The sequence below is a fragment of the Bos indicus x Bos taurus genome, chromosome 22 (assembly GCF_003369695.1).
Source record: "Bos indicus x Bos taurus breed Angus x Brahman F1 hybrid chromosome 22, Bos_hybrid_MaternalHap_v2.0, whole genome shotgun sequence".
Taxonomy (NCBI): Eukaryota; Metazoa; Chordata; class Mammalia; order Artiodactyla; family Bovidae; genus Bos; species Bos indicus x Bos taurus.
In genome coordinates, this window is record NC_040097.1 from 25,611,290 (window position 1) to 25,638,374 (window position 27,085).

At 37.4% G+C, this 27,085-nt stretch overlaps 1 protein-coding gene across 4 annotated transcripts in view; it reads left to right on the forward strand.

The window, feature by feature from the left end:
- SLC25A26 (solute carrier family 25 member 26) overlaps positions 1–27,085 on the forward strand; it is a 146,860-nt gene that overhangs the window by 31,708 nt on the left and 88,067 nt on the right. For 3 of the 4 annotated variants that reach the window (XM_027522467.1, XM_027522469.1, XM_027522468.1), the window contains exon 5: positions 215–262. The exons of the other annotated variant lie outside the window; for it this stretch is intronic. In XM_027522467.1, coding sequence (XP_027378268.1) covers positions 215–262 — 48 coding nt within the window. The remainder of the gene's footprint in view (positions 1–214; positions 263–27,085) is intronic. 4 annotated transcript variants of the gene reach the window in all.

A 27,085-nucleotide genomic window follows, 5' to 3' on the forward strand; every position in this document is an offset into this window, starting at 1 on the left:
ATTTTATTACAAATGATGTTCTCATTTGAAAGGAAGCTAACCTGAGCTTTGTGTACCTTAGGCCGGTTTAGCACCTTTAACCTCTTGGAGGATTGTCATACTGAATAACTTAAAACTCAAACTTTAGAAAAGGTTAATCTGCTTTATGCAGACTGTTGTTTAGAAGTCTCTGCTATTCTGACTTTCTGAGCTCTTGGCTTTTTATTTGTTTCAGGGCATCCAAGGATTATATCGAGGCTACAAAAGCACTGTTTTAAGAGAGGTAACTAGCTAAATTTCTAATATTGAAGTATGAGAGAATGATACGCTTTGTTCAATAAGTTTATTTGTAGAGACTGGTTTAAAAAATTACAAAGGGAAATTATCCATCACTGTGTAGTCTTTTTTGTTGTTGTTAGCTTAATTTTTAAGGCATGGGATTAAAAAACCAGTGTATTTTTTTTTTTGACTGGTCTGGCTGTTTGCGTGTGGGCTTTCTCGATTTGTGATGAGCTGGGGCTAGTGGTTGAGCAGGGCTTCATGCTGTGGTGGCCTCTGTTGATGAAAGAATGGAGCCCACTAGGGCACACGGGCTCCCTAGCGTTTGGGCTTCAGTAGTTGCAGCACATGGTCTTAATTGCCCCATGGCAGGTGAAAACTTCCTGGACCAGGGATCAAACCTGTGTTCCCTCCATTGGCAGGTGGATTCTTAACCACTGGACCACAGGGAAGTCCACTGTTATCTTGGTTCTTAAATCTGATGACTGGGTAGAATGAGTTGGTCCTGCTGAAAGAGCAACCCCAATGGTCAGAATGACCCATCCTATAGCTTCGTGTTTATCTAAGGTGGCTACATGGCCACCATAGCTGACACAGTAAGAAACAGCTACTAAGGGTAAGATGTCAAGTTAATTACTGTAATACACAAAATGAGAGAGAAAATGGTCATGAATGAAGCACTCTGGGAGACAAGGGTCTCAAAAGTCTGTTTTTATATGAAAAATTGTACAGTTAGCTCCTATCTTCCTGATGACAAAACACGATGTATTAGAAAGTTCGTTCTGGCCTGGCGTGCTGGCTGGCCCGAGATTCTCAGTGCAGTGTGCCTTGGAGCAAGCCTTCTAGCTTCGAAATTCTGAGGTTCAATATGTGGTCAGTGTCTTTTTTTCTTTGATTGAAAAAATCAAAGTATTTTAGTGTGTATATTACTGCAGAAAACATGTTTTAATTTTTCATGCACATACAAGAGGCAACTTTTTTTTTTGGTTTTTGTTGTTTTACTTTTTTTTATATGATTTTTTTAAGATGGAAGGATAATTGCTCTACAGTGTTGTATTGGCCTTTGCCATACAATGCAAATCAGTCATAACTCTATATATTCCCTCCCAGAAGAGGCTATTTTGAGGTTTAAAAGTTGACCTATAGATAAGGTGGCATATGGAATATAAGAGAAGTCTTTGTTTAGTTTGAGACATAAGTTGGTTTCTTTCTTTTTTTTTTTTTTAATGAGTTTAAATCGTACACTTTTTTTTTTTGAGGTATAATTGACAAATGAAATTATGAGACATTTGAAGTATATAGTGTGATGATTTGATATAGGTATACATTGGGAAAAGGATTAGAACATAATTTTCTACTAAAATGCAAAAGAGAATTCGCGTACCTCTCCTTGAATCCTTGTTTTCTGTTTGGATTTCCCTTGGATGCTAAAATGTTCTCATTTATAGAAATGTGTTTAATTTAAATACATATTGTTATAATTAGCAGAAAATTGAAATTCTTTGGAATCTGAATTTTGTTCCCAGGTAGTTTTTTATTTTGTCTTATTTGTTTGTTGTTAGTATAGATTACAATCTTCTTTATGAAACAGCAGCACTGTTACGTGTTATTTGAAGCTTTGATTTCTGTGAAGTAATAACCTTTAGTGCGGTGGCGGTGTTGATGTATATCTTTGAAAAACTTCTTTTGAAGGCAGACTGAATGTTTCAAAATTAAGTTATTTGTGTGAAGATGACTTCTGCCTTTCAAAATAACCATCTGCATTCTGTCCTTATTTTCTGACTCACTAAGCACTTGTTATTTACTCAGGTTTCACCTGGGTGCAGGAAAGAGAGGTGGGCAATAAATCTCTTTTTTATTTTTCTGTGAGATGCCGAATGAATGAATATTTACATGCCAGAGAATACTCATTGTGCATACAAACAAATAGGTAAAACATGGTTACAACTGCATTCTGTTCTTTTAAAAATTTGTTTTGACGTACGTCACGCTAGTAATTAATTTCTAGGCTGCAGTTCTTGCTAAAAGTGTGACCCTGCTGAGATGACTTTGTTTACTCAAAATGGCAGTGGTGTACTGAAAATATAATTGGGGTCTTCTGCATTATGCATTTTAATAAAAGATCTTTCAGAATTGATTTTAGTTGAGATATTGCTTTTGTACAGATTCTCAGAGAGAAAGAGAGAGGAGTTATTGCCAGATGAAACATAGCTTCTTCTCAAAATGAGAAAAATAAGAAGTGATGTATCTTCTTTAAACAAAATTTTTGCATTATAAATAGTTTCAGTTTTTACATTGTTCTGACATCAGTATAAGATCTTTTCACCAAGAGCTTGTTTGATTGTTTCAATAAGAAAATACATTGAAGCCTTAGTTAGAATCACGAGGAAGCTTATACATTTATTCTGTGTGCGGGTTTTTGTTTGAAATAGTTTTATCTCCCTCACAGTTGCCCATTAGAATGAAATTGAAGTTTGAATCCATGCCTTATAAGATAGATTATGTGTGTTCTTTAGATTTTGTGAATGCTGTCACATGGTTTGATGTTTGTGGAGATTGCATGCTTATCCCTTATGTTCTCCTAAATTATTTTAGTTACTGTGAATTTTAGACAGAGTCTAAGCAAGGTCAACCAATTATACTCTTTATCTCACCCTTTCAGTATTCATATTCCTCATGATCTAGGCCAGATTAAATGTGGCCAAGCATTGTGGGGCAGTGCGGTTATTTCAGTAACATGGAAATGGGGAGTAAAGTCACAGCAGCCTCTGTAGCCAGGCTGGTTTCAGAGTGTCCATTGACGTAGACACAGCATATTAAACACCAATACAGTATACTAACACATATATATGGAATTTAGAAAGATGGTAACAATAACCCTGTGTACGAGACAGCAAAAGAGACACCGGTGTATAGATTAGTCTTATGGACTCTGTGGGAGAGGGAGAGGGTGGGGAGATTTTGGAGAATAGCATTGAAACATGTATAATATCATGTATGAAACGAGTCGCCAGTCCAGGTTCAATGCACGGTACTGGATGCTTGGGGCTGGTGCACTGGGACGACCCAGAGGGAGGGTAGGGCAGGGAGGAGGGTTCAGGATGGGGAACGCGGGTATACCTGTGGCAGATTCATTTCGATATTTGGCAAAACTAATACAATATTGTAAAGTTTAAAAATAAAAGTTAAAAAAATAAATAAATAAAAAGCAGAGACATTACTTGGCCAGCAAAGGTCTGTCTAGTCAAAGCTATGGGTTTTCTAGTAGTCATGTATGGATGTGCATACATGAACTAAGCATCGGGGTCTACAGGAGGCACTTCACGTGGATCTCTTCATTTAATTCACACGAGAACCTCAATATAATTGAAACTATCAGCTCACAGTAAAGGAATAAACTCACTCTCAGATACATATTCATATGCCCAGTCTCACTTAAAATTACAGTGAGATCACTTCTCACCTCTGAAATTGCTAGTACCATTGGTGAGAAGTGTAAAAGTGTTAGCCGCTTCAGTTGTGTCCGACTCCTTGAGACCCCATGGACTGTAGCTCGCCAGGCTCCTCTGTCCATGGGATTCTCCAGGCAAGAATACTGGAGTGGGTTGCTGTTCCTTTCTCTAGGGGATCTTCCCAACTCAGGGATCAATCTTTGTCTCCTGCACTACAGGCTGATTCTCTACCATCTGAGTCAACAGGGAAGCCCCAACTGTAAAGTGGCTGCCCCTAACTGGCTTCCCCACAAGAATGTGAATCCTTTAGGGCAGAAGTGTTCTGCGTGGTGCCCAACACACACAGCAGGCACCTTTAAAAAGGAGTAGAATGTGTGAAGAAAACCCATTTGTTGAGTTTAACTTACTGGAAATGACTTGCCTGTTTTCTTTTGCTACAGAAATTCCTTTCTAATTCACATCCAAGGTCGAGAGGCTGCTCTCCATACAACTTCTGGGTCAGTCAGTTCAGTTCAGTCACTCAGTTGTGTCTCTTGTGACCCCATGGACTGCAGCACGCCAGGCTTCCCTGTCCATCACCAACGCCCGGAGTTTACTCAAACTCATGTCCATTGAGTCGGTGATGCCATCCAACCATCTCATCCTCTGTCATCCCCTTGTCCTGCCTTCGTTCTTTCCCAACATCAGGGTCTTTTCCCATGAGTCAGTTCTTCGCATCAGGTGGCCAAAGTATTGGCATTTCAGCTTCAACATCAGTCCTTCCAATGAACACCCAGGACTGATTTCCCCTAGGATGGACTGGTTGGATCTCCTTGCAGTCCAAGGGACTCTCAAGAGTCTTCTCCAACATCACAGTTCAAAAGCATCAATTCTTCGGCGCTCAGCTTTCTTTATGGTCCAACTCTGACATCCGTGCATACTGGAAAAACCATAGCCTTGACTAGATGGACCTTTGTTGGCAGAATAATGTCTCTGCTTTTTAATATGCTGTCTAGGTTGCTCATAACTTTTCTTCCAAGGAGTAAGTGTCTTTTAATTTCATGGCTGCGGTCACCATATGCAGTGATTTTGGAGTCCCAAAACATAAAATCTCTCACTGTTTCCATTGTTTCCCCATGGATTTGCCATGAAGTGATGGGACCAGATGCCATGATCTTCGTTTTCTGAATGTTGAGCTTTAAGCCAGCTTTTTCACTCTCCACTTTCACTTTCATCAAGAGGCTTTTTAGTTCCTCTTCACTTTCTGCCATAAGGGTGGTGCATCTGCATATCTGAGGTTATTGATATTTCTCCTGGCAATCTTGATTCCAGCTTGTGCTTCTTCCAGTCCAGCATTTCTCATGATGTACTCGGCATGTAAGTTTACTAAGCATGGTGACAATATACAGCCTTGACGTACTCCTTTCCCAATTTGGAAACAGTCTCTTGTTCCATGTCCAGTTCTAACTGTTGCTTCTTGACCTGCATACAGATTTCTCAGGAGACAGGTCAGGTGGTCTGGTATTCCCATCTTGTGAAGAACTGTCCCCAGTTTGTTGTGATCCACACAGTCAAACACTTTGGCGTAGTCAATAAAGTAGAAGTAGATGTTTTTTTGGAACTCTTGTTTTTTCGATGATCCAACGGATCATGGCCCCGCCCATCAGAACTAAACCGAGTTTTCCCCTCAGTCAGTGTCTTGCATCAGGAAGCTTCCATAAGCCTCTTACCCTTCTCCATCAGAGGGCAGACAGACTGAAAACCAGTCACAGAAAACTAACCAATCTGATCACATGGACCACAGCCTTGTCTAACTCAGTGAAACTATGAGCCATGCCATGTAGGACAACCCAAGACGGACAGGTGATGGTGGAGAGTTCTGACAAAACGTGGTCCACTGGAGAAGGAAATGGAAAACCACTTCAGTATTCTTGTCTGAGAACTCCATGAACAGTGTGAAAAGGCAAAAAGATAGGAAACTGACAGATGATCTCCCCACGTTGGTAGGTGCCCAATATGCTACGGGAGATCAGTAGAGAAATAACTCCAAAAAGAATGAACAGATGGAGCCAAAGCAAAAACAACACCCAGGTGTGGATGTGATTGGTGATGAAAGTAAAGTCCTGAGGCTTAGGATATATTCAGGATATATTAACTATGATTAATAGTATTCTTGGTAACTGAAAGGGCTTTTGACAGGAAATGACATCTCAGTGAGGGATGCCAGTGTATCTCACCAGCTGTTTGCCCTTGGCAAGCAACTTTACCTCTCTGAGCTCAGCTTTGCCTGTGTGTATTTGGAACCTCATGTTGATTGTTCTTGCTGCAGTCTCATGAAGGAGGTATTACAGCAGTATGGTCTGCTAAGACCAGAGATGAAGCAAGCTGCCTCTAGGCTGTGAGGTTCTTGAACAGGGGTGCAGCCTTGTTCTGTCTGCATGTAAACATGTGAATGCCGTCTCATGATGATGAATACACACTAGTTGTGTTTGAACCAGAGACTCACTAACTGTTACTGCTCAAAGAGCTTCTCAGCTCCCAATTGGAGAGTGTTTTATCCAAATGTCTTGTAGAATGAAGTTGTTTATTCAGTTAACAAATTGCAACCTGCAGTTGATTTTGTGTTTGCTGGCTACTTCTGTAGGAAGAACAACATATTGGTTATAGTAATGTACAGTTACTCTAGTTGATGGTTGAACTGAGCAAAATTACTAATGTAAATGGGTTGGAAAATTTTTCATAGTTATTCTTTTTTAGGTCATGTTGATAATTTACTGGAATTTTTTCTCCAAATAAGCTTACCAACTAAGAGGAAGGCCTTCTTTCGAAGATTACAATAGTTGAATGGCTGGATGGCATCACTGACTCGATGGACATGAGTCTGAGTGAACTCCGGGAGTTGGTGATGGACAGGGAGGCCTGGCGTGCTGCGATTCACGGGGTCGCAAAGAGTTGGACACGACTGAGCAACTGAACTGAACTGAGAGACTGTATTGAGATAGGCTTGGTGACTTAAATATTCAATTTAGCAGATGTCAAGGTAAAGATAAGGTTCTACTGGGCAGGATTTTTCAAACTGCAGGTTGTTACCAGCATTTGAAAATTAAGAAAAAAAAGTAGCCTAGAATGGGATGGAATAGAAAAATATCAGAATAATATCACAAAGAGCAAAAAACAGCATGATTTCATAAAAGTTCAGTTCTAGTTGTGAACAGAGTAAAGTAGAAAGTATATTTCCCACTGTGAGTCCAGATCCAAAGTGTTGAAAGCAGTACGCTAGGTCTGCAGGAAGCAAATTATGAAGGCGTTGGAATTTGTTTATAGGATAAGGAAAAAAATTCCTTATGGCATCTTCCTTCTTTTATAATAAAACTTTAATTAAACCCATTTTTTGTGTTTTAAGAAAAATTAATCTTGTCCAAGATGATTTTTAAAAAAATATCTTTTTAATGTATTTTCAAAGAGCAAAGAGTTAAAACAAAAACAATAAGACACACTAAGGGCTAAATGCTAGTCAAGGAATAAAGCAGCTGTAATGAAAAAAAAAATAGTTGAATGATTTCTGTTGAAAAATGTTTTCAAGCAACTCTGGCTAGAATTGTTATTTATCATTCTTAAATCTGTGTACTATTTCCTGCCTTCGTGATAGTAAGAAGAGAAAGAAAGTATTCTCTGATGAGAACTTGGCTCCTTCTGTCAAGGCTTTGTATGTGTGTGTGTGTGTGTTTGTGTGTGTGTGTAATTGTTTCCTCGGCTTTACCTCTTCCTTTCTCTTTTGGTTTGCTTCAGTTATGTCTGGCTATATGTACTTATGCCTAGTCCTCCCATGCAGTCTATAAGATCCACATGGAGATAGCAGTGGGATTTTTACCTCTTTGTATTATGCACAGGCTCTGGGGGTAACACCTGCCACAAAGTCAGTGCTCAGTAATTATTTGTTGCTTTTTTCATTCCTTTAAGTTTGATTGTGTTTTGTTCAGATGCTGTTAGACACCGTGACCATTTCAGAATGTTGGGGGAACTCTAAGGGGACTTGGAGTTACGCTGGGTGGGGGCTCAGCCTTTGACACACTACAGAAGAAGATGTTTGCATTAGAGAGGTGATGAAATACCAAAGAGTATATCCTTTTCTGAGATTTCTGTCTTCTTAAACCTTGAAAAAATAGTTTTTATAAAGCTGGTTTCATTAGAAGAGTAATTAATTCCCCCCCTTTCCCCTACATCTTTAGTAATTTACTTTAAAGGGGAAAAAGTGATTGTAAATCTTTCCAAACTTTTTTTTCCCCTGAACTTTTAATGTGAAATTGTTTTCCAGTTAAAATCCAATGCAAACTTATTGAACCTTGTTTTAATCCTACATAATTCATTTTATTAACTATGACCAAATAGAACATCTGTTAAAATTCCATAATGTTAGCTTCATGGGAAAAGAAAAAAAAAGTCCGTTTGCTCTTGGAATCTGTCCATTGTTTTATTGTTCAGGCTTTCAGTAAATGTGTAATGAGACATTCTTATTAATGGGAATATTAAACAAATGAAAATGAAATATTGCCTTTAATCACAAGCGGTTTATAAAATGAGTCACCTAATTGCATTTACTTTATTATAACTTTACCGTAGAGATGGTCTATGAGGAATGAACAATACTTCATTCTTTAATCCAGAGAGTAAACTTGTTACTCCTCAAATATGGATTTCAGCCTACAGTTTTTCATCATCTCTTAAATAAACAAACAGTTTTAGAAAGAACAATTTTGTAAAATTATCTTAATGTAGAAAGATTACTTTAGCCCCTCAGTGCATATTTTCTCATGTTTTGTTTACATGAAACCAGCTGCTATTTACTTTTCTCGTTCTTAGGACAAATTTCATTTGCACTGTACAGTTCTGAAAAGGCTACATATTCCATTGTTGCATGGTGGCCGTGTTGTCTAGAATGGATACCCGTTCATGTCTGTGAAGCTTCCGGAGAAGTAAATTAATAGCATGAATCTTCAGTGGAAATGTAAGAAAAGCTGTTGAATAAAGGTGGAAACTCTCTCTTCTTTTTAAAGGTGGAAACTATTTCTTCTTTTTAAATGTTAGCATTATATACCATAATATTGAAATAGCTGTGTCTAGGGTGTTTGTGTTTTTTTTCCATCTCATGTGAAATATCCTATCTCTTCACATTTGTATTAATTTAGATGGCAGATTGTAAAGAACAGAGGATCTGACTACAGTGGCTGAACTAAAATATGGTTGTCCTTAAAAAAATTTATTTTTTTTCTCTTACTCTGTAACAAGAAATCTGGAGATGGTCCCTCTAACGCTGGTGTACTGGTTAAATGATGGGCATCTAGGAACCGGGCTCTTTTCATTCTGCCTGGGGAACCCTAATACTCTGGCAGGATTACTCATGATTACAGAATGGCTGCTGCACTTTTGGGCCCGTGGCCCTTGTCCAAGCATGAAGTGGGCAGGGCAGGAGGCGTTATCTGTCACTCTGTTTACTTAGAAGACAAAAGGTTTCTTGGGCCAGGTGTCTAAAGCTCTCCTGAGTTGCATGGGCATTGAGATGTTTGTATACATTGTGGTTTTTCGGTGTGGTAGGTAAAGGCAGGCACAGAGGGTGTTGGGATTACAGATACTGAGTCACCAGCCTACAGCATCTGCTCTGTTCTCTCTATTGTAGTTCAGACTCAGTTGCTTCAGAAAGGAAAGTCTCACGTACCCGTGACTTCAACTGGGGATCCTGTTGTTCACATTCAGATCACGTCTGGACTGCAGATTTTTGGACATTTAATTCTGCTTTGTAAATTTTGATATTTGTTCTTTTTCTTTTTTTCTGTCACCTTTGTTTTTGTGAGCATAGTGTGGAAGCTGTTCTTCTAAAATCATTTGTCAGTCTGTAATCTTTAATCTGGAGATGGACTTAACTTCAAAATTACTTATTTTTCATACATTTTTTATTTTAAAGTTAAGATCTCAGAATACCTATATTGATATTTGAAGTAATAGCTAACACTTACCAAGTATTTACAGTGTTTCTGTGCTACGTTCTTAACATGCCCTCGCATACCCTCACACTGACCCAAAACATGATTCATTCTTTGTGGAAACTTAGGCTTAGCAAGGCTGTGGTTCGTCCAGAGTCTCGCATTCAATAAGGGAGGAAGCTGAGGACTTGAAAGCTCGTGACATTAGGCTCTGTGGTGAGCTATGTATTTTGCATTTTATACACAGGCAAATTTTTCAGGAGAAGAAAATCATATATTTAAAATTTAATACTCTGTATTTTTTATTTTTTCTCATTTTAAAATCTTTAAGTAGACATTAGTGCCAGGAGTTTGGGAAAAATAAGTTCTCGGTGACTAAAGGTCTCCATGACATTAAAAGAAAAGTTAATCAGAGGACGTAAATGGAGAATCTGTGTTGATAGAGATGTTCATGGGAAAGAGTGGCTTGTAAGTGCACATTATTGCATATGTTTGCATGATTCGTTCTTGCCATTCAGGTGTTACTTCACATGCCCCTTCTCTGAGGGGCCTGCTGTGACCACGCTAGCTCACATACACCTGCCAAAACCCTGCCCGGTTACTTGGTGCCCTAGCAGGTACCATTTCTTATTTATGAATTTTTTTTTGTCTTCCTTCCTCTCTTCACTGGAATATACTCTCTTTTGAGGGCAAGTGCTTCTTGCATGTTTTCTTCCCTACTATTAGTCCAACACCTAGAAGAGTCCTTGACATGCAGCACACTCAAAAGTATTAAGTGAATACAAATCAAGCACTTAATCGCACATTTCAGAAGTAGACTAGTTTTAAATACTTAGATATTTAAAATCTCCATCAGATGCCCAGACTGAGATGTATGTGGCAAGAACTATGGAGTCCTAACTTAATTCCCAGACCAGTTAGTGATTTTCTGCTGTCTGAACTTTCTGCACTTCCAGTGAGTTTAATTTTCTCCTTGTCTTTTCTTATCACATTTCCTGGTATTCTTGAGCCTTCTACAAATAGCCCTTATTTTAATTTTGTCATTTCTTGTTAAGAGTTGGTCTTATGAATATTTTATATATGTAAAACTGTTTTTGAAATGACATGTGAAAATAGCAACTTATTCATGAAGAAAGTCTTTCATCAGCTATGTGCAACTTACGCACAGCTAACACTGGGTAGAAATGACTCTTGAGATTCTTAGGATTGTATACTGTCTTATTGGCTGAACAAGCACTGTCTTATAAGAGATATTAAGAAAAACTTTGTGTATTAAGAAAACCAAATGTGAAGGTAAAAATCTCGAATGTCTATGTGTAAATCAAGGATTGTGGTTGCAGGGAGTCCTATAAAAGAACTATTGGAAATGCTTACCTGTGGGTTTTGTTGTCTATAGCACATTACCCTGGGAACATACAATGGTAACAGTTACAGTTTGAATTCTGGGCTTGTACTTTACTTGTGTAGTGTTGTCCAAAAAATTGGTTCGGGTTTTCCTGTTACATCATATGGAAAAACCTGAATGAACTTTTTGGCCAACCTAGTGTTTTTCTTGGAGAAGGCAATGGCACCCCACTCCAGTACTTTTGCCTGGAGAATCCCATGGACGGAGGAGTCTGGTAGGCTACAGTCCATGGGGTCGCGAAGAGTCAGACACGACTGACACGACTTAGCAGCAGCAGCAGTATTTTTCTAATCTTGAGATAAAACTGTAAAGTATTGACTTTTTTTCCCCCCCTTTTAAAACTGATCATTAGGCTGAGGCTTGGAGAAGTTCAGCAGTGCAGCTAGTATATATGGTATATGGCAGGTCTGGAAGCAGAGATCCAGCTTGTGTGTTTCCAAAGTCTGTGTTTCTGGTTATACTTTGCTTCCTGCTCATGTTTTGCAGATAAATTCCCTCTTCATTGCTCTCTGAATTTTTCAGTAAATTGTGGGAAAATAAAGTGGTAGTATATCCGTGAGACGTGAACCACATCTGTGAACTTGAAGTGGAGCACAGTTCCTAAGTGGTAATAGGATTCTAAAAGATAGAAAAGGAGCCATCTGTATAGGCAAACACAATGAACAGTGCTTCTGAATTAGTAATGTTGGTTTCAACATCTTCTTTCCTCTGGCCTGTGTGAAGTTTGCTTAAAAACGCTTTGACTGCTTTTAGCCTTCTGTCTTCTTTTGTTCCCTGAGCTTTTAGCATATATTCTGAGAAACAACCCAGTAGATGGGAAAAAGTTGATAATCTTTGGCATAAAAATGGTTTTGGTACTTAGCCACATAATTAACAGATAATTTATTGACTAGTAGAGCAGCAGAAATTGATGAGAGGGTATTTCTTGTCCTTTGTGAAAATACTCTGCTTTAAAAAAAAAATTTGTTTTTAACTGAGTTTGTTGATACAGAAGTTGTGTTACGACAATGCACTCTAGAGGGCGCACAGTGTCCGTGTTCTAAACGTGGCAGCGGACGGGTCAGTGTACCTGAGCCGTGACGCTCTTGCATTGGGACTTTTTAAAAAGCAATTCAAATTTAAAAATGAAAAACAAAGCTTAATAATAGCACTTTCTAATCCAAGGTTCCTAAATAATAATATCTTATTTAATCTATACATACTTCATTATGCATCTTTAAAATACAAGAGCCAATATGTATATTTAACTTACCAAAAATGAATATCACAGTCTTAAAGTATTTCCTTCAAACTATTTTTCAATTACAACTGTAATTTTAAAATTCAGAAGAACTGGCAGATGCTTCTTATTTATTTATTTTTTATTTGAATTGGAGGCTAATTACTTTATAGATGCTTCTTTATTCAAGTGATGAAGGGTGACATAACCAGTAATAAGAAATGTGATACACAGTATTACTTCTTTGTTCTTTTTGCACTGCCCCCCCAAAATACATAATTTCAATCTCATCAGGAGAAAACATCTGACAAACCCAAATTGAGGGACAGTGTACAAAGTTGTCAAGGTCATGACAAAGAAAGGTGAAAGAATTGTCACGCGCAGGAGTTGGGTAAGGAGACAACAACAAACAAATGCAGCAGATATCAGGGGGGAGAACTGGGGCGATTCAAACCAGGTCTATAATTTAGATGTTCGTGCGACAGCAGTTACCAGTAGTTGGTTTTGCTAATCATACTCAGTGGTTAAGTTCTTATTTCGGAAGCTAGGCATAGGGTGTATGTGAACTCCCTGTATTATTTGAGTAACTTCTATGAAAGTCGATAAATTATTTTTAAAAAACAAGAAGCTGGGAATTCCTTGGTGGTCCAGTGGTTAGGACTTCATTCTTTCATTGCAGGGGGGCCGGGTTCAATCCCTGCTTGGGGAACTAAGGTCCTGGATGCTTCATGGCATGGCCTAAAAAATAAAACAAAAAGCTGGAAAAGGAAAGAAGCTAGATTTAAACCTTGTATGAAATCATTTATTTTTGAAATGATCTTCTAAAATAATGACAATTAACAAAATAATGACAGTTTAAACTTACAACTTAAATTTTTTCTTTATCTAAGTGATAATTGGTAACAATTCAGATAATACATGAAGAAGATTTTAACATGGAAAGCAAGTCTTCTGCCCTGCCCTCCTTCATTCTAGTCCCACTCTCTAGAGGTATCCGCTTTTATCTGTTTGCATTTTCAGTTCTTGTTACATCCATGTTTCTGAATAACTATCATCTATTTCTTCATCTGTCAGTTTAGATATAATCTCCTGAGCCTTTGGAGTAGAAGATGAGTTGAGCTCGTAATACACTGCTCCCCATCCTTATCTTCCCTGATAGCTCAGCTGGTAAAGAATCCGCCTGCAATGCAGGAGACCTCAGTTCGATTCCTGGGTTGGGAAGATCCCCTACCCACTCCAGTATTCTGGCCTGGAGAATTGCATGGGCTGTATATGTATAGTCCATGGGGTCTCAAAGAGTCGGACACAACTGAGTGACTTTCATTTTCAATCTTATATTATCCTAGTGTTCCAGTTACATAAATTTCATTTCTCTGGTTATTTTATTTTATTTTATTTTTTTTTAAGATTTTTAAAATAACATTTATTTCTTAAAAGTTAACATGTGCATAATAGGAAACCAAAAAGCACAAGAAGCAAAAAACGAAGTCATTCAGAATCACAAGGAGTTTACCGTGACAAGCTTCATTACTTTGCAACATCTAGGCTTTTTAGATGTCCTGAGGTGACAATATATGATATAAAGTAGAGCTAGTGAATTAACCAATTTGTAAATATCTTTGTTAGAATTGATTTTTTTTAAAAGGCAGTATCTTGGACCTGGAATTATTATACCTTCTCTGAGAACTGTACATCAGGACTTGCTCATCTAGGTTGGCAGCTGAGGGGAGGAAGGAAGTCTAGAGGGAGGGCTGTATGTGGATGTGCTCACGTTTATATTTTGATGATAACCATTGATGTGCGTGCATCTCCTGGCTGTACTATATATAGGAATGCATTGTTTAATAATTCAGCAGAAGCATACCTCCTTGCTAACACCGTAATAGTTTAGATCAGATGATGAACCCTCCTAGAACTATTATGCTTTGTGTGCTCTCTGGTTATTTTAGAAACTCGCGGTCATGTATTTGAGTCATTATTTCTTAATTTGACAAACTTCCAGCATCTTGTAGCTTTCTTCTTATAAGGTGAGGCTCTTCCTTTTTGACACCTTATCCTCCTCATCTTTGAGATACCACTTTCTGGAATGACTTCATGTCACCTGCGCTTTGATCCTAGGTTGTTACCAAGATGAAAGTTTCATCCTGCCTTTCACCCACAGTCACTTCTTTCATGGCTTTTCTGGATTGATTCTAAAAGTTGAACATCAGTGAACTAGTGTTGGTATTGTCTGAGTCGTCAGGCATAGTCACTAGGCCATGCAGTGTGCCAGGATTAGATTTCCTACTGTATTGGTCCTGCATTACTCTGAAAGAGATGTTTCCAGCATCACAGTCGAATAGTCTTGCATTCTATCACTTGCTAAAGTTTGTACCATATTGTAATTTGCTGAATCATGAACTTAAAAATTTTTTTTTCCCTTGGAGTTTCTAATTGCCTTATGGGAGGGGTTTGCCCTTTTCAGAGATTTGTCACAGCCTCAAAACCATGTTGTTTTTGTGGTTTTGTTTTTTTTCTTCTCCTGGGAATCTTGGAATCTTCCCATTTCCCACTTGAATCCACTGTGTCTGGACTTCTCACTGCCTTCCTTAGCTGGATTCACTGTTGCCTAGAGGTGTCTGTACAGTGGTTCAGACCATAGGCTTTGTAGCCAGACTGCTTGGGTTTGACCACTGCTCTTCCTCAGGCAGTCCCACACCTCTGGTTCTTTACTGTCTTCTTCTAACAAAAACATTGGAAGGTGTAATAAATATAAGGATATGTCTGCTCTGTTTGTAAGCCTTTATTTTATCCTGATTTTTTTTTCGTGGGTCCAGGTAATTATCTTTCTCTGGTTCCTAATATAACTTACTAAGGTTCTTTCTAATGACACTTGATAATAATCATTTATAATGATTCTTTGGCCTCAACTGTGTTAGGTTGTTTTTTTCTTAAGAGAAAGGAATCATGTTAGTAAGTTATGATTCTTGGAGAAGCATGTTGATCTTATCAGTTCAGTATGTATCCTAATTATATTTGGAAAATAAATGATAAAATTTGTGTCTAGGAATCTTATAAACTGATACCAAATTTTCTAATAAAGCTTCCCCATATCTTTAAAAAAAAATTATTTGTCTGTGCTGGCTCTTGGTTGTGTTATGTGGGATCTAGCTCCCCGACCAGGGATCAAATCCTGGTCCCCTGCATTGGGAGCCAGGAGTCTTAGCCACTGGACCACTGGGGAAGTCCTAAGTGCCCCTTTATCTTGATCTACATGTGATGACTTTTTCTGTTGTTTATCTGTGAATTGTTCCATATTTCTTTTTTTATAATTAAATTTATTTTTAATTGAAGGATAATTGCTTTACAGTATTGCATTGGTTTCTATTAAGCATCATATTCCATATTTCTGTTTTGGGAAATAGAGTGATAACCAAGTTAAAAATCACTTTGGGATTTTACCACTTTCTTCAGTGGGTAAATTAAGTATGTATTTTAAGTATGTCTTTTGTCCGGTATTATTTTAGAAGATATCAATCGTATCTATGTGTAAAGGTGACAGTGATTTGTCTTATGTTGAGCAACCAAGATCTTGTGAAAGTTACACTCTCTGCTGATTTATCTGTTGGTTCACACAACTGTTTACAAAGGTTCCTTCTTCCTCCTTAACAGTCTCAAAAAATTGTGTAGCTAACACATCTTAGTCATTAAGTTTTGGACTAGTTTTGATTAAGTGAAGAGAAAGGATCTGGCACATAATAACCTCTGAGTATGTTCTCATCACTTTATTTTTCTGTGTTTGAAGGAGGAAATAGATTGAATTTAGCCAACCTCTGCTGCTTTGCCAGATTACTTTTCACATGCTTTTCGTTTTATCTTTATAAAGTAATCGTACAAAGAGTCATAAATGTCAACCAAATACTTGAAAATTGTGTACCCCTGTTCCCCCACTACATGTGTAGTCATGATTCCGAGCCATTCTGTAATGTTTGTCTCTTGTAAACCATGTTATGAGCTAACAGATAGTTGCCTATTTAATACCAGTGGGAGGCTGACATTCAGTTGTGTCAGTAACTTGATCTGCATAAAAGAATACAGTTAACAGAGGGCTGAGTTGGGCTCTGGATTACTTGAACTCTTATGCTCTTTTCATATCAATGTTTATATTTTCTTTTCTCTTTTGGGGTTGTGAGTAAGTAGGTTTTAGAATGAATAGTATAGCACTTTATTTTTCTTTTCTTGTCCCTCTCCAGTATTTTATTTTGAAAAATTTCAACCTACAGAGAAGCTGAAACATATGTTCTTTTCCCAGGATTCAATGATTTACTTTTTGCCCCATCTGTTTTGTCTGTCTTTCTCTATACAGTATTTTCCCAAAACATTTTAAGTACAAAGACACAACCCAGGATAGTTCATCATTAAATATCTAGCATATGTTTCCTAAGAATAGAGTCATTCCTGTCATAACTATAATACCATTATCCTTTCAAGAAATGTAACACTGATACATTCATATTATCTGATACATGGTCAGTTTTATGATTTTTTCCTGTTGTCCCAGTAATAAAAACTGTGCACCTTTTTCTTTTTGCAGGATCCAGTGAAGGATCACACATTGTCTTTGGTTGTCAGTTTCCTCAGCCTCCCCCGCCCCCAGCTTGCCTTCCCGGCGTGGCGTTGACATTCTTCTAGAGTCCAGGGCAGTTCTATAAATAGTGCCTTAATCTGGAAGTTGCATTTCCTTGTGATTATATTCAGATCATATATTAAGTTTTATGCGTGTGCATGGATAATACATGGATGATGCTAGGTACTTTTGTTGCATTGTATCAAGGATTACATAGTGTCTCGTACCTGGTGAAACTAAGTTTAATCATTTGATTACATTGGCATTCCCTACCTTTCTGTACTCCAGAGGTTCATGTCTCCTTTGTTTTGAAAAGTAATCGATGGGGGGTACTAGGGGGCTTCCTAGGGGGTGCAGCAATAAAGAATCTGCCTGCAATGCAGGAGATGCAGGAGGCATGGGTTTGATCCCTGGGTTGGGAAGATCCCCTAGAGAAGGAAATAGCAACCCACTCCAGTAATCTTGCCTGGTAAATTCTGAGACAGGAGGTGGGGGGCACAGTCCATGGGGTCTCAGAGAGTAGGGCACAACTGAGCACGCATGTGAGTACGCATGCATGCACACTCTGGGGTAACAGTTTGAGCTAATGTGATTATCCTGTTCCCCAGTGATCTTTCACCCAATAGTTTTAACATCTGTGAGTGCTTCTAAGGAAGAGTTTATTACATTGGTGATTGCAAAATGCTGATTTTCTAAGTACTGTCCTTTTAATTTATTTGCTGACATTCTTATGTAAAAAAGAGCTTTCTTTAAAAAAAAAAAAAAGAGCTTTCTTTTACCAGCCGCCTCCACCCCCCACCTTTTTTAGTACCCCTATGGACGCATGGATTCTTTTTTTTTGTTTTTAAATTTTAACAGCTTCATTGCGATATAATTCATGTACCATGCACTTCACTCATTTAAAGTAACCATCTAGTGGGTTTTAAGTGTATTCACTGATATGTTCAGCCTTCACCACAGGTGAGGATTCTTTAATATTATAATTGTAATTCTGATGCTCAAACTGGCCTGAATTTGTGGTAGGAGCCTCTTCACGCTTACTGTTCTTAACGCATTTCCTTGTTAGTCCTTGGGAATTTCCTTGTTGGTATGATAAGGTGTCCCCATCTTTGTACTTGCCTTGCCCATCAGCTGCCTCTGCAAGGAGCCCTTGATTCTTTTCAGTGGGGAGTGGTATTTAGAAATTAAGTTTGGGGTCCTAGGTATATTACTGCATGTATACTCTTCTCATTGGGCAGAAAAGCTTGTAAGAATTAAATACATTGCTTTTATTCCTCCTCCTCATTTTCCTGTATTTGTCTAAGGTGAGAACAACACGTAATTACTATTTATGTTGTTTTTTAAGTTATCATACTGCAAAACTGACTTCTTTTTGATGTACAGAGCTATACATTTTAACAACATGTATTCATTCATACAACCAGCAGTACTTTGGGAATACACAGTATCATCCCCAAAACCTGTTATCCCTTTGCAGTCATTCTTGTTTTCCTACTTTGAATCCCTGGAAACAACGGATCTGTCATTTAAATGGAGTCATATATTATGAAACCTTTTGAGTCTAGTTGCTGTCACTCATCATAATGCTGTTGAGATTCATCCCAGTTGTGCGTGTTGGTAGTTTGTTCCTTTGGATTCTTTCACTGATTGGATTTACCACAGGTTGTTTATACATTAATCCACTGAAGGACTCTGAATTCTTTTCAGTTTGGGGCTGTCATGAACAGAACTGTTTCAAACATTCACGTATAGGTTTTTGTGTGAAAGTCAATTTTCATTTCTCTCGGGTAGACAGTCAGGAATGGGATTACTAGATCATGTGGTAAGTGTATGGTACCTTTATAAGAAACTGCAAAGCTCTTTCCTACACTGGCTGTACAGCTTTCATTCCCATCAGCAGTGGATGCCCTGAGTCTTTGTCACCACTTAGTTGTGGTAGATTTTATTATTTTTTTTAATTTTAGCCATTCTCATAGATGTGTAATGATATCCCATGGTGGTTTTAATTTTCATTTCCCAAATGGTATTGATTTTGAACTTACTTATTTGCCATCATTAGATGCTCTTTGGTAAAGTGTCTGTTGTCTATTTTTTAATTGGGTTGTTTCTTTAGTATTTCAAAAGTTCTTTGTATGTTAGGGATGTTAGTCCTTTGTCACTGATGTGATTTGCACGTATTTCCTGATAATCTCTAACTTGTGTTTTCATTCTCTGAATTTATGGTTTGTAAAACCTTAAAATTTTGGCAAAGTCCAATTTGTCAACTTTTTCTTTTATGAACTGTGCTTTAATTGTAGTGTCTAAGAGCTCCAACTAACCTCAAATCCTTAAGGTTTCCTCTCATGTTTTCATCTAAAGGTTTTATAGTTTTATATTTGACAGTTAGATCCACAATCTATTTTGAGTTGATTTTTAAGTAATGGGGTTTAGGTTGAGGTATGTTTTTTTGCACATGGATATTCAGTTCCAATATGTTATTGTTGAAAAGACTGTCTTTTCTCCATTGATATGTTTTTGTATCTTTGTAGAAAATTGTAGAAAATCATTTGCCTGAGTCCATCCGGTTAGTGTCTGGAGTAAATTTGAATTGGTTCATTGTTAGGTTCCAGGCAATGTGTGTTTGTTTTTTCTTTTCCTCCTGAGGTGTTTGTGTTCATATTTTTGAACATCCCAGTTTTGAAAGGTGATGTTTTGATTTTCTAAGAAATTTACTTAAAAAAAAATATTAGGGCTGCTAAAAAAAGCTCCCAAACTTAGGCGTTTTCCATCCTTTTTCTTTCTAAATCATCTCTTTTAAAAAATGATAGGAAAGACTGACTAAAAACATTCTAAAACTTTTATGTGTCTTCTATCCTTTTTTCTTTCCATATTTTAAAGAATAACCTATTTTCCGTCGAATTACTGTACCTTGGATAATGTATCTCAAATAAGGAAATGGCAACCCACTCTATTATTCTTGCCTGGAAGAACCCATGGACAGAGGTGCCTGGTGGGTTACAGTCCATGGAGTTGAAAGAGAGTTGAAGGTGACTTAGTGACTACACAACAGTATGTATACATCAGTGGGCTAGAAGCTTAGTTCTTCATCTGTTTTTTCAACTGATAGTATTGTTGCCTTATATAATTTGGACCATTAATTTTGTTGTTGTTATTGGTGTTAAATTGCCATATTGTATGAATAATCTTGACGTTTACTTGAAGAAAAGATGCTATGTATTTTATTGTATCAAAGCATGAAGCATATTTGATTTGAGAGTTACCCTCTTCGTGTGGTTCTATAAAATACAAGATGTGGAGTGAGCTACCGATACTACTCTGCTAGTTTCTGGTGAAGGTAAACCGAGATTATTTGACTCTCAATCTAGCTCTGCCTTCCTAAAATGAAAAAGCTGCAAACCATGGAATTAACATGAAATATTTAATGCAAAAGATAGATTATGGATTTTTTTGGGGGGTATACTACAGCTTAAAAGAAGTTCACTGTAGTTGTGAGATAAATATTGTTGCTGAGGTGGTGACCAGTGGTTTTAGCTTAACTAAAAATGTTTATGATGGGTGAGGTTCTGAGCTATGGAGTTAGCAGTGTGTGGATAAGACAAAAGAAGTCAAAGATTCTCACCTCAGAGAGCTTCTGTTACTTGTATGTGAAGAGGCACTTATACATTTGAAAACCATCCATCAGTGGTTGAAAATAATAGTGAAAGTGCTGATAAGAATAGGGGTGAATAATCAGGGAGTAAAACCTTTATCTGTGGATGAGTTGAATTTTACGTAATCCTTTTACAAAACAGGAAAAGGTAGAGGAGAGTAATGGAATCCTTGTGTTAACGCTAGAGGAAACTTTCCTTAAAAAAGTATGTTAGCCGCCTTTAAAAGAACGTTTTTTATACTTCAGGTGGTACTGAAACCCTGAGCTTGACTTCCTGCTTGTAATCACGTGTGTGGTTGGGACTTTTTTTATTTTCCGGAATGCCTAATTCTTGCCTCAAGTTAGAAGGGGAAAGTAGAATTGGAAGTTCAGGTGGAATTTGCTTGGAAGGGTCTCTTTAATGTTTTATGTAAATTATAGGAATGGGTCTTAGAATATCAACATTAAATAGAAGAACTTAGAAAAAAATCCATCTGGTACTGCCCCCAAAATCATAGCGCTGGCAGCTAATTAACACTCTCTGTGTAATACTTAGTAACCCATTTATTATGGGTTCTCCATCGATGACTGAAAGTAAATGTTTGAGAGACCTTTGTTGGAAATGTGTCCCTAAGGATCAAATGTGTGAGCAGTCAAGGCTAATAACACTCTGCTCTTGGCTCTTGGTGTGGGATTTCACTTCAGAGATTGAGTGTTCAATTAAAAAAAAAATAAAGTGTTAACCTCTTAATCATGAACACTTTACTTTGATTCTTTATGTTGAAATAAAGTTAGGTGTATGCTGAATAAAAAAAAATGGATACAGAAAAAAATATTGGCACATTTGTTTCATGCAAATCAAAACCCCCAAATCATTTACAACCTGTTTCTGAACTTAGTATTAACCTGGTGTCACCCATATTTGGGGGCTTTTTGAGGCATTTATTCATCATAATGTCAAGTTGGGCTAGTTTTTGGATTTTCTCAAACTTGTTTGTGTGTGTGTGTGGTTTTAAAAACTGTTTGTAAAATATTCTCTTTCTTAAAGAATGGAAGCCATCAAAGTTGGCAAGTGTTAAGCATGCTAATTAATTAGTTCAACATACTGACCAATTATCTGAATTATTAGTTCAAAGAACCATGTGGACAGGAATGAAATTAGATTTGGGCATTTTTCACTCTGGTTGTTTTAGGATACTCAGGGTTGCTTTGATCTGTAAATAACAGATGCTTTTTCATGCATGGTTCAGGATACATCAAACATGCCTAAAGCTTTGTCTCATTTAGGACTCATTGTTTGTATCCAGAATTGGATATACACATTGTAACTGTCCAGCAACTTCAGAAAAATCTATTTTGAGCTTGTATTTGATAGTTAATAAGTGCAGGATATTTTATTTTTCATAATATGCATGTATGGGCCTTTTTTCTGGGGGTAAACTGGTGTAGTTATAAGACAATGGATAAAATTTATCAATTGCTAAAATATATTGACTTGTTTAAATGTCAATTTTAAGATAAAAAGCTTAGGCAGCTTTGAAAGCATGAAGTATGTGTGTGCATAGATGCATATGCATATGTAACTGCTTATGTGTGTATATATACATGTAGTCATGTACTTTTAGCTATTTGTGTGGTAAAAACAAACATGTCTTATTTTTGTTAGCTAAATATTCTAATTATCTAATAACTAGAATTAAGAGCAAACCTAGTTGTGTGCACACTAAATTTTACAATTTACTACCTCCTCTGGCTTTTATGTGGGAAAACTTTAGTGTAGTCAGGAATAATTTTTGTAAGGGATGGCATCCATTCAGTCAGTGAAAGACTAAGAGAATAAGAAGTGAGAAACCCGTGACTTCTCATTTCCCTCAGTGGCAGATCAGCAGACTCCGTCACAGACCATGCTTCAGCCCAGTGTAGGTGCAGGGCCCGTGTGACAGGAGTGCGGGCCGCGTCCTCTACTGTGTAAGCCTCCTGTTTAGAAATAATCTTGGAAATACTAAATGGTATGCTCAGTTGCGTCTGACTCTCTGCTACCCCGTGGACTGTAGCCTGCCAGACTCTTTTCTCCATGGGATTCTCCAGGCAAGAATACTGGAGTGGGTTGCCATTTCCTATTCCAGAGATCTTCCCAACCCAGGGATCGAACCTCCATCTCTTGCATCTTCTGCATTGGCAGGCGGATTCTTAACCACTGTGCCACCTGGAAAACTCTATTAAATAATAATGTCTTGTATTAATGAGAGAGTATAAAAATGCCCTTTTGTTTAGTATAAAGTTATTTTTTTCTTTTTGCTTATTAAGCTACATGAGGCTTTATAACACATTCTATTTTTGTGACTTTTTACAATCAAACTGTTACTTCAGCCATAGTTTCTATACTCCATTAGGTATCAGGATTCCAACGTTCTCGTTGCATTTATGTCACTTACTCCTGTCTTGTGCCTTTTAAAGTTGTTTAATCTCCCTGGGCATTGGTATTCTTACAGTTAAAGTGAAAGTGCAAGTCACTCAGTCGTGTCTGACTCTTTGCTGCCCCATGGACTGTACAGTCCATGGAATTCTCCAGGCCAGAATATTGGATAGGTGGCCTTTCCTTTCTCCAGGGGATCTTCCCAACCCAGGGATCGAACCCAAGTCTCCCGCATTGCAGGAGGATTCTTTACCAGCTGAGCCACAAGGGAAGCCCTAGATAGTTAATAAAATGGTTGGTAAACTCGTGGGCCTGTGCCTGAACACACCGTGTTGCTGTTAGACAGCTTGACTGGCCCAGAGCCTCTCTCTCTCATGTGTCTCGTCTGTGGCTGCTTTCACATTGCACTGGCAGAGCCCTCTTGGCACAGACTCTGTGGCCTGAAAAGCTTAAAATATTTATTGTCTTATCAAAAAAAAACTTTGCTGAATCTTGGACTAAATCCATCTCTGAGGCCTATCTTAGATTGCCTTTATGTCAGCATCTCTTCGATTCTTACGGTCAGTGGTCTCTAAAAGATATAGGGCTTTACTGGTGGCTCAGGTGGTAAAAAATTGCCTGTAAGTCAGAAAACACAGGTTCGATCCCTGGATTGGGAAGATCCCCTGGAAAAGGGAGTGGCTGCCCACTCCAGTATTCCAGTATTTAAAGGATATATCATATACCATGGTTCAGTGTTCACTTTTCCCCACTACTAACTTTGCTGCTTATGAGGACAAAGGAAATACTGACTAGATCACTGGTTCTCAGAGTGTGGTCCCCGGACCAGTTACAGCAGCGTTACCAGGGAGCTTTATAGAAATGCAGATTCCCAGGCCCCAAACCTTTGAGTCAGAAATTTTGGGGTTAAGACCTGGAACCTGTGCTTTACAAGCCTTCCACGTGATTGTGATGCACACTGATGGGTGAGATCTACTAGGCTAGATGATACCAAGTTCATTTGCAAGACTGTTGTGATCCCTTTTCAAATAAAGAAAAAACGTAAATTTCTACAACCATTTGATAAATCATGAGAAAAATTAAATGTTGGATAGTATTACAGAAACTAGGGCTTCCCTGGTAAGCTCAGTGGTAAAGAATCTGCCTGTCAATGCAGGAGACATGGGTTCGATCCCTGAGTTGGGTAGGTCCCCTGGAGAAGAACCCACTCCAGTATTCTTTGCATGGGAAAATCCCATGGACAGAGGAGCCTTGTGGACAACATGTAGCCCATGGGGTTGCAAAAGAGTCAGACAAGACTTAGTGACTAAACAACAAACAACAACCATTACAGAAACTGGAGAAATTACTAGTTTTTCTTCTCCAGGAAAGCCTGTTGTCACAAATCACCATTTATTTAAAATAATGAGACATTCCTGAAAGGTATGTCTGTGTGATGTTTGCATAATTTTCTTTCTTTCTTTTTTTTTTTTTGGTGGACAAAAGGAAAGTAACCTTGACTTCATGGGATTGTCTCTCTTTTTGGTGGGAGATTATTTTGTAACTAATGAAATAAACAGTTTTCACAATAAAAGAATTAACATCAACTTTTTTTTTTTGGCTTGTAAAGCGAAGGCTTTAAGAAAAGAACATTTAGGGGGTACAATAGCCTGTCTGCTGTGGCTGACTTTCTTACCCACTTTGTTAGAATCATGTTAAATTGACTTTTTCCTGCCACTGGAAACCACTACAGTTCTGAGCACCAATCAGATTCCTCATCTCTGTTATGAAAGATCACAAACATAATGCTTCATATTCAGTCTCAAAGAGAGGAACAGAAAAATTGTACATGTCAAGAAAGCATTACAGAATGACATTGTTATTTGGAGAATTGCTTTCATCTCTGAGATTCCTCACACCTGCTTCATTTGGCACAGACTGTTTCCATCTCATGGAAACCAGTCTTTGCTCTTCCCCAAGTCCCAGAGTACACAGACATCACATGGCAATGAGAAAACTTGGAACAGAAAAACTCACTTAAAGGTGCCATCTAAAATGCACTGTATGTAAGCTGAATTCACCACATTTTGTTCAAAAGGGACTCTTAGTTTTGTGTGTGTAACAGCATACACCTAAATACACTTACACATACATATATACACACACACATATATGTCTGGATGTGTATAAACACATTTCCATGTATGTGTGTGTGTATATTTAGAACAGTGCATACAACAAATTTTTGTATATTTGGCCCTCTAATATGTTTTTTAACTGCTTCTAAAATCTGTGTTAACTCTCAGTAACTAACAGTGCTGTAGGCCGAATTTATCATGCTGGTTGCTTTTACTTTCTCTTAAAAATCTTTTAAAAAGATATTTACTTATTTTCTGCTTTTAAAAAATGCACCAAAAATATAATGAAAAGGTACAAAATATATGTGTGTGTACGTGTGTGTGTAATGATCCTCTAATTGAGAGTTAGATATTTCCAAATACTAATAATACAATAAATTCTCTGAAGTCTTCTTTTCTTTGGATAAACAGTTTCTGTCTTTTAGGTAATAGGTGTTTTTGTTTCTGTTTTTAATTAAACATTATGATTACTTGCATGTCATTTAACTACTTGACACACTTCCTCCATGCTAGGGATTTTTGAAAAGGGAGTATTGATTTGCTTCAGTTTTTCAATGGGTAGAATCAGACTTCTTTTTTACATTTTATAGATGATATATTTGGCTCTCCCTGGGCAAAATCCAGTTGAACATAATAGTATTTAATATTTAATAAACTACCCAGCTTTTGGAACCATCTGGAACTTTATTTTCTTTGCACGCAGCATCTGAGTTTCAGCTGTTAGCATTTCTCCTTTGCTCTAGGAAGGGTCAATTGCTTTTAAAGTCTTTGATGCTTGCTGTGTCAGCCCTTTTCGTATTTTTCAAATGCCCGTGTAAAAGGGCTTTTCATCCATTCATGCTGATAATTCTTTTGAACTTGAGGTTTCAACCAAACTAATCAAATTTAATTATAACTCAAATCCCGCTACAGTGAACTCCAGTAGACTTATAGCCTAGATAATTATTTATTTTTGTTATCCTGGAATTTAGCGATTACCAATGTTACTAGAAGTGGGTGGGCCCTAGATTGTATTTTGGGAGATCTTTTTGTAATATTTTTTTGTTAGATTCCAGATTTTGTTATACTGACATCAGTAAATATGGATTTGAACTTTTATTCTTCTCTAGAGAAAATACTGAGTTAGTCTGAAGTAAAATTTCTCTTTCTTTACTTTAAAGAAAATAGAGATTTCTGTACTTCAGGTGATCTTTTCCTGTTCATCTGTAACAGATTTTGAACAATTCAGTTCTTAAAACTACTTTTTGAAAGAAGCCTTCGGGTTTGTTGATGCTGATGCTTGTTTTTTGTTTGTTTTGAAGATTCTAGACAGAATGGGGTTTTAAATGAAGCCTCCTGGGAGCAATACCGTGGTTTATGCCTTTTTTTTTTTCTATTTGCTTCATTAAAAAAAAAAGATTTGGACAATATTATTTACTGGAGACACAAAGTAGGAAATATTTATGTTTTAGACTGCAATATATATTTAAGGGAAGTGAACTAATACAGACATTTTTAGTGCTCTCTTCAAAATGATTGCTAACACATGTATATTATGTGTTAGCATCTTGTTAAATTTACTTGTTAATCTGTACTTATGCTTCTGTATATGAGAGCTGTTTTTCCCAACAGTTTAAACTTCTGTCCATTTTTAAATGAGGTTTTGTTTGGATTTCTAAGCAGATTTGGGAGTTGTGACATTTAAAATACTTTAAGTTCCTTTTTATCTCTAAATAGAGTATACATTTTAATAATATTAGAGCAGTTTTTGATCTGCAAGAATAAAATGACTTTCCTCAGAGCTTTTGACTCTGAAAGAGAAAGTAGGCTTAGTGAAGAAGAGCAAATACCAAGGTCCTGTTAATCATGAAAACTAAATTTTCTTTTTAAAATTTGTGTCAAAACTTCTAGTTTTGCTAAATTTATTATAGCGAGGGCTCTTGTTTCAAAAGGAAGGGGATGTGAGTTACTTTACATACTGGTTGTTTTGAAGCATAATATACTTTACATACTAGTTGTTTTGAAGCATAGTTTTGCTTGCTAAGTTG